This window comes from Syngnathus floridae, chromosome 6 (assembly GCF_059516105.1).
Source record: "Syngnathus floridae isolate MCC-2025c chromosome 6, RoL_Sflo_1.0, whole genome shotgun sequence".
NCBI lineage: Eukaryota > Metazoa > Chordata > Actinopteri > Syngnathiformes > Syngnathidae > Syngnathus > Syngnathus floridae.
Genome location: NC_142418.1, coordinates 8,294,957 through 8,309,194, shown reverse-complemented (window position 1 = coordinate 8,309,194; position 14,238 = coordinate 8,294,957). Strand labels below are relative to the sequence as shown.

Here is a 14,238-nt window from a genome sequence, read left to right as displayed (position 1 = left end):
AATAATAAATGTTACAAATACAATTATTTTCCAATTTCGCGGACCACCTGCAATACCGCCATGGACCACTAGAGGGCCGCGAACCACCAGTTGACAATCGCTGCGCGACTGCATTGCCTCTGAACAAACACCAGATTCATTTGCCCTTTGAACAGTGTTACATGCACGCTATGGGGTGTCTTTGAATGAATTTTTCTCCTTTTCCACGCTTTTCTCTTGCCAACATTCTGATCCAAAATTGACCTTGGTTTTGGCTCTTATAGAGAACAACTTACTTAATTCACCTTGTACAAGTCTTTATTTTTGTGTGAATTCCTGCCTTGAAGAAAAACAAACACAATGGGAATCATAGTTTTCAATTAAGGCTTTGGCCTTGGAGAATAAATTGCATACATTTCCAACACTCTCCATACTCATTTCAAGAACCTTGGAAGATTTCAACATTTTCTGGCAACACACAGTCTTCTTGTTTTTCATTCTCAAATATTTCCACCTTGACTGTGACCCGTGCTTTGTCTTTTCAGGCCTTTATTCATGGAGATATCTGGCTGTACATTTGAGATGATGTTGGTCAACTATCTAAATACATTACTATTGGTTTTTCTTTTTGCTTTTTTTAATAATGTCGTGCTGCCTTGGTTATGCTGCACCACTCCAGCATGAGGTTTCCATGACAGTATTATTTCTAAACAGTCTGTGGGTGTCTGAGGTAATAACAGGATCAATTTTAACCTGCCTGAGTACACGCGTGTGGTGAGAGGGATTGATTTTAATTCAAAGACTTTCAGGATTGTTTTTTCTGTTTGAAAACTGATACACAATGAGTGTTTGACTGATCGAACAATGTACGTACTACTGTTCAAATGATGGACACATTTTCCATCTGTCCTCAATTTTATTGTATTTGCAACATGATCAACAATAGAGGTTTTGTATTCAATTTGAGTCCACGAGGCAGCAGGAATGTGTTCAGATTCTGACAACACTTGAATAACGACTCTATACTGTTTGGTTTGGACCAAGAATGAATACTTTGGACATATAATGACAGCATACTGAAAGGGAGAATAATGTATAGGGCTGTCCTCCCATGCATGAATAAGAAAGAACAAACAAGGTGATGATTAAGGATTATGTGAAACTCAATGTTGTGGGAAAATCGTAAGGATATTTTTAAAGGCGCTTGTCCAGATGAGGATTATTGAGATGGACACTATGTACAAGATGACAGGAGCCTCCAGTGTTACGAAGCCCTTTAGGGGACACGGAAGGAGGAAAAAAAGACAAACAACAACATTGCATTCCTTCGACCCCCTCTTTCCAAATCAGTATCATGCAGTATCGCACCATCTTTGCGAGTGAACTCAAAAACAAGTGAACGCAACGTGCTTTTCTTTCCTATGATTTGACCTAAGGGGCTCGGCACAAATTGAACTGGCTGGAGAGAAAATGAATCGAATCCGAATGACGTCACAGATCAAACAGCCAATCAGAAAGTGTGGGGAAGGCGGGTGTGGCACTTTTCACTTTCATTTAAGCTTTGACCATGATTTTTCCCTAAAGAAGTGGCATGTGATTAGGAACACCTTAAAATGGCGGTGTACCTAATGGAGTGTCCGAGTGACGTCACAGATCAAACAGCCAATAAGGAGGTGGGGATGAGGGCGGGTGTGGCACTTTTCATTTTCATTTAAGCTTTTTCCCTAATGAAGTGTCCTGTGATTAGGTACACCTCATGGACACTTCAATGGGTACACTACACGAGGTAAAAATAAAAAAAGAATAGATAAGAAAGTGAAACGAACAATTAGGTCAATGATTCTTTAGAACAAATCTTTTGAGTGAACCGATTCTAAAGATTTTGTTCACTCAAAAGAACTGGAATGCACATCACTAGTACAAAATAGTGCCGACGGCCAAGCCCTTCTAGCCAACTGGTGAGTGACGCCGGCTCTGGCTCAGAAAGAACATGGTTCAATATCAGGTGTGAGCATATGCTTAAACGTGCTTATAGAATTGGGACCTTGCTTTGTACGCAAATGCAAGTATTATGTAAATATATAAGATGACCCCGTGAAAGTGAACAAAATCTTTTCACGCAGGTGTGTTTAACCAGGGTAACTTGGAAAACATATTGGAACGCGGCCCCTCGAGGACCGGAGGGTGACACCCCTGGTTTAAGTGAAAAGTGCCACACCCGCCCTTACCCCCACTTTCTGATTGTCTGTTTGATCTGTGACATCACATTAGGTACACCGCCATTTTCAAGTGTACCTAATAACAGGCCACTTTATTAGGGAAAAATCATGGTCCAAGATCACAGGTGTCAAGCTCTAGTCCTCGGGCCGCATTCCAACATGTTTTTCAAGATTCCCTCGTTAAGTGCACCTGCGTGAAAAGTTTTAGCTCATGCAGAACGTGAAAATGAACAAAATCTTTTCACGCAGGTGTGTTTAACGAGGGCAAATCACTCACTCACTGGTTCGTTCACTCACAGATTCGTTCGTTGGTGAACGGGAAATGCAATTCACCGGGAAGTTGCGTCACTGACTCGTAAACTCCTTCCTCCATCTAACGCTCGCTGGCGCAGTTGATTGGTCGTGGGGGGGACGATTCGTTGAACAATTTGTTTGAACGAATCTTTTGAGTGAACTGCTTCTAAAGATTCAGTTCACCTAAAAGAACTGGAACGCACATCACTATCGTGTATACATTCTGTCATAATTTCTCTGTGTGCTCGCCCCTCCCCTCCTGTGTGCCCATGATCGCTGTGAACACTCTCACTTGCCTCTCGTTAGCTGTCGTGTATTTAAATCCTGTCTGCCCCTCACTCCCTGTCGGATTATTTGTTGTCGCTCGTTTCTTGCCTCATGTCTCTGTTAGTTCGGTTTTTGTTTGCCAGCCCTGTCAGTCCGTTCCGTAGACATTTGTAAGGCCCTTATGTTAGTTTGCCGGTTCTGTTGGCTTGTTCCCCATGGCCTCTCTTCAACTACCTTTTCCCTTCAATAAACCCTGGTCCAAGCTGCATTTGGTCGCCCTGTTCCATTCCGATCCATGACACACAAATTGTAGGACAAATGTGCTAACCACTTGGTCACAACACTGCCCGCACTTTACAGTACAAATGTAAATCACGTGTGTAGAGTAAGAATGTAATTTAAAAACTAAATTAAAAAAAGGTGGAGACCTGGTATGAAAAAGATAAATTTATTTAATGTATTTAATGACATGTTAAAACAGAAAAGGTCAACGGAGGGTCCAGTTGAGGGAGAGCAGCAAGATGACGGAGATTCCACATAGAGAATGCTCTCGTTTAACAACAAAGAAGAAAGAAGACTTACCACAAGAGGACATATGGACAAATAGATTAAAGGAGGAAAAAACAAACAATGCAACCAGGCAGAGGAGGGAGGAGAAACAAGAGAATTCAACTTGCTTTTACCTACAAAAACACTGTTTAGCCACAAGTTTGACAACTGTCTGTCTGTTGTAGAAAGTCATTTGACAAACAATAATAAAGATCATCTCCATGTAATAAGAATAGTATCCTGGTCACTGAGAAGGGATGGTAGAGATAAGCAGGCCAATTAGTTCATCTCTCTCCAATAGACTGAAGAAATCCAACAAAGAAAACTTGAACTGAAATGCTGTGCTGTGCCCCCCCCCAACACACAAGAGTGACCTTATTGTCTCTCTGTCACATCCACACACAGGCAAACACTTATTGGGTGAACCATTGAGAGATCATTTTTGGGCTGGAAAAAATCCCTCAGTGTCATCACACGGATGAGAAGAGAGTGTTGTAACATCAATAAAGAACATCATCAGGTGATGAAAGGTGTGTCTTGCACAGTTGTCAGGAATCTGTGTGAGGGAGACTGGCTGGAGGATGTCCCGTGTTACGGGGATTGGGAGCCCTCGACAGAACCGGGAGCTACAACTTGGTAGCATGTCCCCGATGACGACAGGTACGCGAGGGACAGGGTGGGCTTGTACCTATGAGACTAGATAGATTGCCAACTGTCTAGCGTGCAGCCGGTGGCCCGTTTTAACAGGTAGTGTGTGTGTGGGGGGGTAGAATGATAGAGGTGAGCGGCTGGGGGTTCAGGAGGGGGCACACTAAAACAAGAACAGAGAAGATGCTGAACGACAACAAATGTGTGACTCTCACATGTACGTTTGTTTTGCGTGTTTATAAGGCTACGGCCATCTCGACAACAGTTCTACCCTCGTGTTTATCCACCCGCCCCGGGTTCCTCACAGCTGCCCAACAGACAGTCCAATTCCACATCCATAGTGTCGTCAAGGAGTCTGGCGAAGATGAAGTCGAGCTGATTCAACCCCTTCAAAATGGCCGACAAACCCATCCGGAAAGTGGTTGTCTCACACACACATACACACACATGCGCGCAAACGCCCCTCCCCCCCTTGGCGTATCCAGTGAGTTCTTAGCACATGGAGATGGTCACATTGATGCCTAGGTTGCCGTTTTCGGCGAAGAGCTGCGCGATGGACGTGTCGAACACCAGACAGTCGCTGTTCATAATGGCGGTGGCGATGCCCTCGTGGATGGAGCGTGGCGTGGCCTCCCAGGTCAGGCGGCGCCGGTGGCCGTTGAGCTCCAACCGATACGCAAAGTTCTCCGCTTGTTTGCGAGTCCCAATGAGTTGCACGATGGCAAAGAATTGTTGGTGGCCGTCATATTTCTCCTGTTTCTCCAGCACCAACATGAAGTGGAAGCCAAAGCACGACTGCATCATCACCCAGTCCACTGCGCCGGGAAGGTTGATGTCTGTGGCCAAGAACACAATGTCCTCCCCCTGGAAGAGACCACAGGTACATCAGTATCCAACTGAAAAGAGGTTGAAAATGTCCCTTTGAACCCAACATGATAATTACAGGATGACATTTTTTCATGGATTCTCGCAGCTGATTTTGAAGACAAGCTTGTTTTAAGCGTTCAGTCCTAGTTTAGAAACCATGGCATGGCACCATTTTTGCACAAAAGTAACAACCATATAGTGGATCAGCCACTACTATGAAAAGATGGACGAAAGCGCCACCCTGTGGACACTCTGTAAAGCAAATGCTGACCTGCAGTGTGGTAATGGACTTGTGCTGGTGCATCAAGTGAGGCATGACGGCATCCAGGGAGCCTTGCCACTTGCAGGAGGCGCCGGGGCAGGGGCACGAGTACGGTCGGAACTCGCAAAGCTCTTCGTGCTCCGTCTTGTCGGTGTGCGGCAGCGTGACTTCGCAGCCTGACGAGGCGTATTTGCATGGGAAGAGTACCGAGTTGGCCACCTTCTCCATAGCCAGGTTCCTGATGGAGCCCAGCGGCCCTCGACAGGTAGGGCAGCAGGTTAGCTTGGGCCGACAGTTGGAGCATACCTGAGGAAGGACACAAAGATACATTGAAGGAGGGGCAGAAGTTTTGAACTCTTAAGACCAGACAAAGTTGACTGCAACCCCGGCCGGTCGCAATGACAAACACGTGTGCAAAATTTGAAAGCTCCATCCAGGAAGTACATGTGAGCCCAATGATGAACACTTCTTGACTGATACTGGCCATCAAACAGGACTCTCCATCCTCTGCTTTGTATAACATGTGTAATCATGTAAAGAAAAATGTTTTATAGTTGCGCCAACCACATCACTGTGATTTTGTTTTTTCGTATCTCTCTGACAGGCCAACAGGATGTATTGAAATGTCTTATTTTTCCACTTGTTGGTTATCAAAAACAGCATTTTGGAGAACCATCAGAGAGTAGCGATTGATTGTTGCAGCGGCTAATTTCCTGTTGCTTGACAATATTTGGATTTGGTTTCCTTGCCTTGATCACAAACGGCATGGCGCAATTTTTTGTATGATGTTTTTAAGACAGAACAGTATATTCTTGTCTGATTGGTCACTGGACAGCAATATTTTGAGGGGCTGTCAAGCCCCAAACTTTAAAAGCACAGAGAAGTACAATATATGTTATGCAAGGCATCAAAAAGCTTAAGACTTCATTTGTGGTTATCTCCAAGCTATTTTGTGATTTAAAAAAAAAGAAAGAGTGATATATATATATAAACTAGGTGAAGCTCGATTTTACAAGCTTTGACGCAGTTTGGTCACGGACCTCAATTTTTTTTTTTGTTATAAATACATTTTCAAGTAGCATTTAAAGTAGCTAATTTAAAGGCATGTGATAAGAAATAGTCAGGCTGTTGACCTATAATACTGCATTATTACAGTGTTACGGATAGCTAGGACAGTATATGATTGGAAAAGGGAGCATCTCATCCACACAGGCACTCAAGTCCAAGTGCGTGGCCGGCAGAACATTGTAGTCGAATAAGTGGCTGCTTGATTCCATCCAATTCGAGCTTTCGCTGTACTAAAACAAGAGTCTTGGTATGCAATATGCACATTTTGTGATGTAATGAACACATACCAGGTGTCCCGACTGGCACTGAAGGATGGGGGGCAGGACATAGTCAAAGCACACGGGGCACTCAAACAGGCTGGCTAGGTCACTGTTGGAGGCGGTGGTCCCCGACAGGGTGGGCACACGCTGGGAGGCAGGGCACTTGGATGTTCCTGTGGGGAGCGCGGTGGCAGTCTGGCGACTCATTTCTGATCAAAACACAAATAGAGGAAGGAGGACCATTTTCGTCATGACATCGCCAGTGTTTTCATGTCTTCCTAACCCCAAATCAGCTTTTAATCCAAGGTCAAAACTACTAAACTAACAAAATTCAAAGCAAACCATTTGTGAACGCATAAAAAGCCCCCCGACCCCCACTACGCTTTGTTTGCAATTGCCTTGTACAGGTCATAGGTCATGGGTGTGTAGACTTTATATGCACTTTGATTTTGCATCTAGGCGGCATGGAGATAGTCCAAGGCCAGGGTCACAATCAGTTAGCATAACCATGTCAAGGCAGGTCCTTGCAGGATAGGCAATGACTCAGTTGCCTAATTCATTTTAAGGACAACGCCATGACCACATCAAGGAGAAGCTTCATTCTCCAGGCTGTTAGGATCCTGAACTCTCTTCCCCCTTCTGCGTAGTGTCCTGTACTTATTTATTGTATTATTTGCTTATTTATTATTTATTCATCACTCTTATTTATTCATTGTTTGTGCCTTGTTTTATTTTCTTGCGTTGTTTACTTGTATGTACATTGTGAACTATGTCTTGTCACCCTGGGGTAGTGGGAATGTAATTTCGATCTCTTTGTGTGTCTTGGCATGTGAAGAAATTGGCAATAAAGCAGACTTTGACTTTGACACAGAGGACAAAGTCATATCTTGATTTGGATCCATGCAGAACTCTTAGTAAGTGGTATATTTAACATTTAGAAAGGCTGCCGAGGGGCACGACAATCCTAGTCGGTAAGCCACGGAGATTAAATGACAATTTAGCTGGCCATATGGAGTGAGCAGCATGCAGCTTGATAAGTAGCGACATGGCATGCTTGTCAGAGTTTAACACTATTGTTTGCAGAGGAGGCCTGCAAGGGTGCTTTGAAGCAGCATAGGCCGGACTCACCTTCGTCCATAAGATTTCCAAATAGGGCTTTCGTCTTCTCTTGAAATGTGGGGACCTTTGCAAAGAGAAAAATGGGGAGGGGGGGAGAAAAAAATCCCAGTTAGTCTATTGTAATGATTGACACAACACACTAAATTAATTGGTTACAAAATGTGTTGAATGAGCGGCACCGCACAGATTTGACTTTCCTGTCTCTGACAATCAAGGAGATGATGCAATGTTTGGACAATTTGGACCACTTTTATTCAAAACATATGAAAAACACTAAGATAAGACTTAACATAGAAGTAAATAGTCTTGTAAAAAAAAATGGATAAAATTGCAACTGATTAGCACAATAAATAACAAAATAAGTATCCATGAATTACTTTGTCTCAACCCATTTGATATGGTCATTAGTGCATTCTTTAGTCCAAGTTAGACATTGTATCATCCAAAATGGACTGCTACTTCTAACAAGAGATGAAATAATTTGATGCCCACACGTCAAATCAATGGACTCATCTCCATGTTTCCATTTCTCCAGATTTGGCTGCACCCCCTTTTGGGACTTCAAACTGACCAACTGGCCAATTCTCTAAGTGACACCTAAATCAATAAGCATTGAAACGGGAATTGCTGCTTTCATGACCAGTTAAAACAGTATTTCTTTTCCGCTGGCTACAAAATGAAGCCAAAAAAAAAAAAAAAAAAAAAAAGAGCCTTATTCAAGGACACCTTGCCATTTTTTTGTCCACAGCCTGATTTGAACCATCGCCCTTCATAGTCCAAATGACAAAGTGCAAAAGGTGGCAGCGTCACACGACAAGGCCCATTTCCCTTTGGGCTTTTCATCACTGCTCACCTACTCCATGGCGACTCTTCGCTGATGTTGACAATTGCTACAATCGCCCTAAACACACCTGGATCATATTTCACTCAAGTGGGCCGCCCAATGCTTGAGGGTATGTTGAAGCTGCACTATTGCACATAATACCACAGATGGCTTTCTGCTGCACACCATTCTGCAAATGAATCCATTAAGTCTGTCAATATGCGGTCCATTGTCATATGGATGGTGACGGGCTTGTTTTCAAACACAGGTCTTTATGATTTCCAAGCATGCATGTGTCATAAGATAAGCGCCGTTATATCGCTATAACTTAATAAAAAAAAAAAAAAGCAAAAAAAAAGCAAAAAAAAAAAGCAAACCCCAAAAATGCCGATTTGAAGAACGATTGCAAAACACAAATTTGACCGCATGCCGTTCCGGAAAGAAATTAGGGTTGTAGAGGAGGGAAATTCCCAAACTCTTGCATGCTCTCTGGCCTGCTCCTGGAGTGCAGTCGGTGTCACTGCAGGGTGTGGAGCTCAGACGGTGTCCAATGTCAGCATAAACAGAGTCATGATCACACTCACTTATGCCCGCCCCGCCCCCTTCTCTTTCCATATATTAGCCAAACTAAGAACTCCATTTCTATTTTCTTCATGCACCTACTCATGTGGGGAGCTGTGTTTTCAGCAATCCAACTCTTCATTTTGGAGCCACATCCTCTCTCTCGCTTTCTTTCCCTATGCTCTCCCACCCCCCCACCTCCACCATCTCTCTACTGAGCAAAGGGCTCGGATTTCAGGCTTGTCTGTCCGCGGGCTCTACCACCAGCTGTGCTCTCTGACGCCCTTCCTTATTTTCTTTTCACAAAGTACCGCTTATTGCAAACGGCCTGAACACATGGCCTCCAAATTTTGAAGACAGCATCGCCATCAAAAACTAATTCCAGCTCAAATGTGTGTGTGTGAAGCGTACTTTTCAGATTATTAAGCGCTCCAGAGTATAAATTGTATTTTAGGGGAGACTGGATCATTGGATCGGGGCGATCTGGGCATTTCTTTGCCCAATTAAGGTTCAATCGGCATCAACTCACGGGCACGCGTCGGAGCTGACGCAAATCAAGAAAGCATCATGGGAACAAAGCGTTTGTCAAGCAGCAACAATCGCATTTCATTAAGACACTTTCAGCCATGAGCTTGATCCAATTTACAGGGAAAAGATAAATGGAGGACTGGAGAAGACGAGAACAAAGCCTGGCCATCAATAGGGCACAAGAGGTCATTAAATAGGCTCTGGTGGGACATCTGAGTACGTAGCGCGCAAACACGTGCGATTGATCATTCATTCACAACTGATTGAAGTGCATTGACATCATTGACAGGATTTCCCTGACACATGTGCCAGACTTTCCCTCGCTCACTACACGAGAACTCTGATGAGGTTTGCCACAAGCGTGTTATCGGTTAAACCAAACCGGAACGCCATCGTGGATGGAATGCACTGCCCTGGACACATTTAGGCAATGTATTGATTGACTCAGAAAGTCTGTATTCCTTACAGGCATAACCTGTGTGATGCGATTAATAATAGTCATTTGTGTGAAGACAATCATGTTGATTTCCAACTATACTTACAAAATAGATAAATATCAAAATGCAATTTCCCCCCCCTCATAAATCAATGCTAGTGTACATTTTAAAATTGTCACTTGTACAACATTCCTCGAAAAATAATACAACAGAGTTTTTATTTTTACAGTGTGTATAATAGACAGGCGTCAGCAAATGTACTGTGCGCGACATGGCAGCAAAAAAATCCCACTAAGAAAGAGACCAGGAGAAGAATTATTTCGCATTGTTTACTTATGACAAGACGCTCAGTAATAAGGAGCTTCTCTAAGTCGCCCGTTGATCCATTTCAAAAGTAGTACGCCACAAACAAGAAGTCCCTGTTGGCCTCCTCGATTGCAGCTTTCTAGTCGTGTGTCTCCAAGCGCTGCCTTTATTGATGTAAGAGAAGTCTCCCGCCACAACCGAGGCCATCCTCTTTCGTGGTGGAAAAAAAACCCTCGACGACTGCAGGTCGAGCCAAGCATGCCTGCTGCAAATAGTACATACTGTACTTCTGTACTGTACTGTGCGGTAGAAATGGGGCAATAAAGTTCCGTCTGTTCACAGTTCACACAACCCATTAGTGTTTTTAGTCATCTTTACAATGCCTTGTGAAAAAGGCTTCATTTGAACAACACTGTCATCTTTACATGAAAGTAAAAATCAACAAAAAAATGTGGTCCTCAATTCACAACATCCTAACATTGAGGCAACAAAAGAAAAAAAGAATACGTGCAGCATAAAAATACATGTAAAAAGTAGCCATTTCATTTCTATTGAGTTGAGTCCTTTTAAGTATTTTTCATCCAACTATTTACTGAATTATAATCGTGAGGTTACAAATGGCACTCAATGCTGTTATTACTGTTTACATGCATTTCATTGCTTTATATGCTTATGTCATCACATGTGAAAAAAAAGTATCTCACGGCTTCTCCATTTGATTAGTTTACATTTGAAGACGAGAGCTATTTTTCATACAAACATTTACTTCAAGGTTTACACAAGAATACTTGCAGTCAACATTTTTCCCCTCCATATAATTAACTGTAATTCTATCTTTTACAACAATGTTCGCATAGACTAAGGCATATTCCGACAGATGTACAATAGGATCACATTTGCAAGGTAAACCACTACTACTAAGCTGTCAATCTGATTATCATATTGGATGCACAACACTAATACCACAAGCAGAAGAAAACATTTGACAGTTATTATGAACCTGATCCCTAATTCACTCATTCAGTGTCAATGACGTGTTTGTCTTTTTAAGAATGCAGACAATTTTTTGGGACATGGTAGCATAGAAGAGGGTCTGAAAATGGTTGGCAGTTTAATTGCAAACAGCCACATTATCAACAACCCCATGTTGCCTTAAAAGAAGACATTGCACAGTATAGCAAGGGGAAAAAACACTGCGAGGAGTGTTAGGGCACCACTGTTGATGCTTGACTCATTGAGTGTTATAGCAACGGGCTACTCAGCTGATCACTAGCATTTAATCGTGAGCCAAGTGAAGAAAGGCTAAAGGTGCAGTGTGAGAGTCTTTATCAAATCAAATGTATCAAATGAGAGCAATGACTGGCTAATTTCAGAATTATATAAAAGATTGACGCTCAGGTCGAACTTAAGCCCGGACAACAGTTAGTTGCTCTTAATGTGGCTGATAGGGGGGAAATAAAGCTTCTCTTACACAGGAGCATTAATCCCCACAAGCACAGACGCTTAATGACAACAAGCGGTCAAGAATGTAGCGCCTGTGCTTGTTCACATTACAACCAGGTCTACTTACAGCAGCCGATTAAAAAGATAAGATAAGGTTGCAGGACGGAGACGTTTCAATTACATTTTAATCTCAATGCTGACATTCAAGCCTCCACTTGAAGTCAAGTCGCTCACTGCAACCACAATCGAGTCAGTGTTCATCTTTTACGCTCTCGGTGAACCGAAGCAACTCTTTAACTTAGAAAAGAAAGAAAATATTTACGTTGAGTCAAGCTGAGTCAACGAGAAATGGTATGCTTTTCTTGACAAAACGCCGGCATATTCCTTGCTTGCTTGTGTTACTAAGACACAAGGCCTTGTCGTGACGGAGAGCAGTAGCCTTAGCATAGAAGCTCACGAAATCGATCAATTGTTATCTTAGCGAGCCTACTACTAACCCAACAAACGAAAACGTGTCCATTTCCTAGAAGCAACGCGCAATATTCGTCCGAACGCGACAATTAAAGGGTCATTTAAAAAGTGAAGCCTGCAAACAAGTTAGCATCACGGCTGGCTAATGTTAGCCTAATCGAAAGGAAGCTAACGCTGTTGTTTTGACCACAGCACACTCGCTCCCCCCGAAAAAGAATTATCGTCTCCTCTCGCCATTAATAGCCACGACCCGTCTTACCTCGGAAGAAATATCCTTGACTTCACCGCCGGTAGAACGACGTGTAAGCTGAGAAGGGGTCGACAGCGGCTCAGTGTAGTCCGTGTTTCCTTGGTTAGCTGCGGGGACACACATTCGCAAATGCTCGTGAAGCAGAGGCGAGACGCCAGGCCAGGCGGGCGCTATTACTAGCAACTAGCAGCTGCTCGGGCTCGCGTATGCTTGTTGAAGTTTGCCTCGGGAGCGCGCCCTTCTCTTGCCGTCGGCCCGCAAGCGCAAGCTCTCGCGAAATCAAACTTTACGTAATGCGCCAAGGCGAGTTTTTGTATAGTTAAAAAAAAAAAGTTTTTGTTAAGTACCGTTCATGCATATGGCAAATGGATCGTTCTTTGATAAGGATGAAAAAGAAGATTAATTGAAAAAGTGAAAATCTAGATGAAATCATAAATAGCGGGATAAATGAAAATACAAAACAGAACGATACAACAACAATTATTATTATTATTATTATTATTATTATTATTATTATTATTATTATTATTATTATTATTATTATTATTATTATTATTATTATTATAAATCACAAAACACCTTCTGGTTTCTAGGGTTGAGACAAAATTGATATTAAGATACCGTATTGTGGATGGTTTTCTTGCAATTCGGCCATTATTACTTGTTGACTTATCAGTGATAGCTTCAGTGAGGGAACCATACTGTGTTACAGTTATCTTGATGAACTCAAATGGCACCTTCATCATCAACACTCAATCTTTTTTTTAGCAGTGCACAAAGGAAGAACCATCAATGAGCACTCTTTATACCTTTTGTTTGAAGGTTCAAAATTGACTTTTCTCTTAAAAAATATTAAGGGTACTGTTGAAAAGATGCAACAGTGCCGGTAATTAATCAAAATTAAATGATTGTTCATACACACATAAAATTGAAAGTAGTGGAAGCAGAAAAGAAAATGTGTGTTGCTTGGGGTTGGTGATTAGGGGGGGTCGGGGTGGGAAGTAGGAAGTTGGTAAATCCAAACCCCCGAGAGTCTTAAGCTACTCTGGCATGCTGGAATTTGACTTTCTGCTTGGAAAGAACAGCACATGTGTTGTTTAAACCATTCTAATCCTGACAAAGACAATGAAAAGAGTGGTGGAAAGCCACAGACAGAGGTTTTGAACAAGATGAGGAACATAAGAGGAGGATAGAGAGGCTGAGGTTACCAGAAACAAGCGGGAGAAAGGTGACTGAGAGGCAGCCAACCACTGTTCCCGTTGCCATCAGCAAATTCCACACATAACTCTGCATGGCAGCAGACTCTTGTCCATTTCATTTTGGCTCTCCGTGGCTCCTTCCAGAGGTTTGATGAATTTCTCATGGAGAACATGGTCCAAATTACAGTCAAGGCCCTTGAAGCAAGGGGAGTTGCACTGCAGAGAGTGGAACACCCATGAAGTCGTTCCAATCGACATCCTCCCATCCATTTTTGATACAGCTTCTCCTGGTCGAGGTTACGGGTGAGCTGTGTCAAGCCCAGTTTGCTTACAGGGCAGACAAACAAAAATTCACGCTAACATCGGTGCCTGTGTCATGTCAATGATGGAAAAGGAGGAAAATTAGATGCTAACCATAGAATTTAACTTAGAGACTTTTACAGGCGGTATTGCCAGTAAAATAAATAAATAAAACACAATAATACAAGACAAGAATGCACACTGTAAAGTCTTAGGCTTTAAAGATTCACATTTTTGTGAGCAAGCTTAAAACTGCAAATTGCTAGTAACCCAAATTGGGTGAAAAAGCTGGAACTCAGCCAGTACTGAGGCAACTTACCAGTATAGCTGTGGTTAGAAATAATATGCATTTTATTACCAACATTTTCTTACAAGAAGACGCAACCCA

The 14,238-nt window shown here is 42.7% G+C and overlaps 1 protein-coding gene across 1 annotated transcript; it reads right to left on the bottom strand.

Moving 5' to 3' along the window:
• Positions 1-3,191: 3,191 nt before the first annotated feature.
• siah1 (siah E3 ubiquitin protein ligase 1) lies at positions 3,192-12,620 on the bottom strand. The gene is made up of 5 exons (XM_088379466.1): positions 12,361-12,620; positions 7,542-7,596; positions 6,441-6,622; positions 5,095-5,391; positions 3,192-4,820 (listed from the first exon to the last, which is right to left on the bottom strand). The coding sequence occupies exons 1-5, from the start codon at positions 12,472-12,474 to the stop codon at positions 4,449-4,451; spliced, it is 1,020 nt and encodes a 339-aa protein (XP_088235592.1). The 5' UTR covers positions 12,475-12,620; the 3' UTR covers positions 3,192-4,448.
• Between the last annotated feature and the right edge of the window lie 1,618 nt (positions 12,621-14,238).

What these genes read in the sequence shown, in the direction of transcription:
- siah1 (XM_088379466.1), bottom strand. Translation starts at nt 12,474, where the DNA reads ATGTGTGTCCCCGCAGCTAACCAAGGAAACACGGACTACACTGAGCCG. An exon ending in TCAAGGATATTTCTTCCGAG is followed by an intron (nt 7,597 to 12,360) that starts GTAAGACGGGTC and finishes CTCTTTGCAAAG; the next exon opens with GTCCCCACATTTCAAGAGAA. An exon ending in AGTCCATTACCACACTGCAG is followed by an intron (nt 4,821 to 5,094) that starts GTCAGCATTTGC and finishes GGTCTCTTCCAG; the next exon opens with GGGGAGGACATTGTGTTCTT.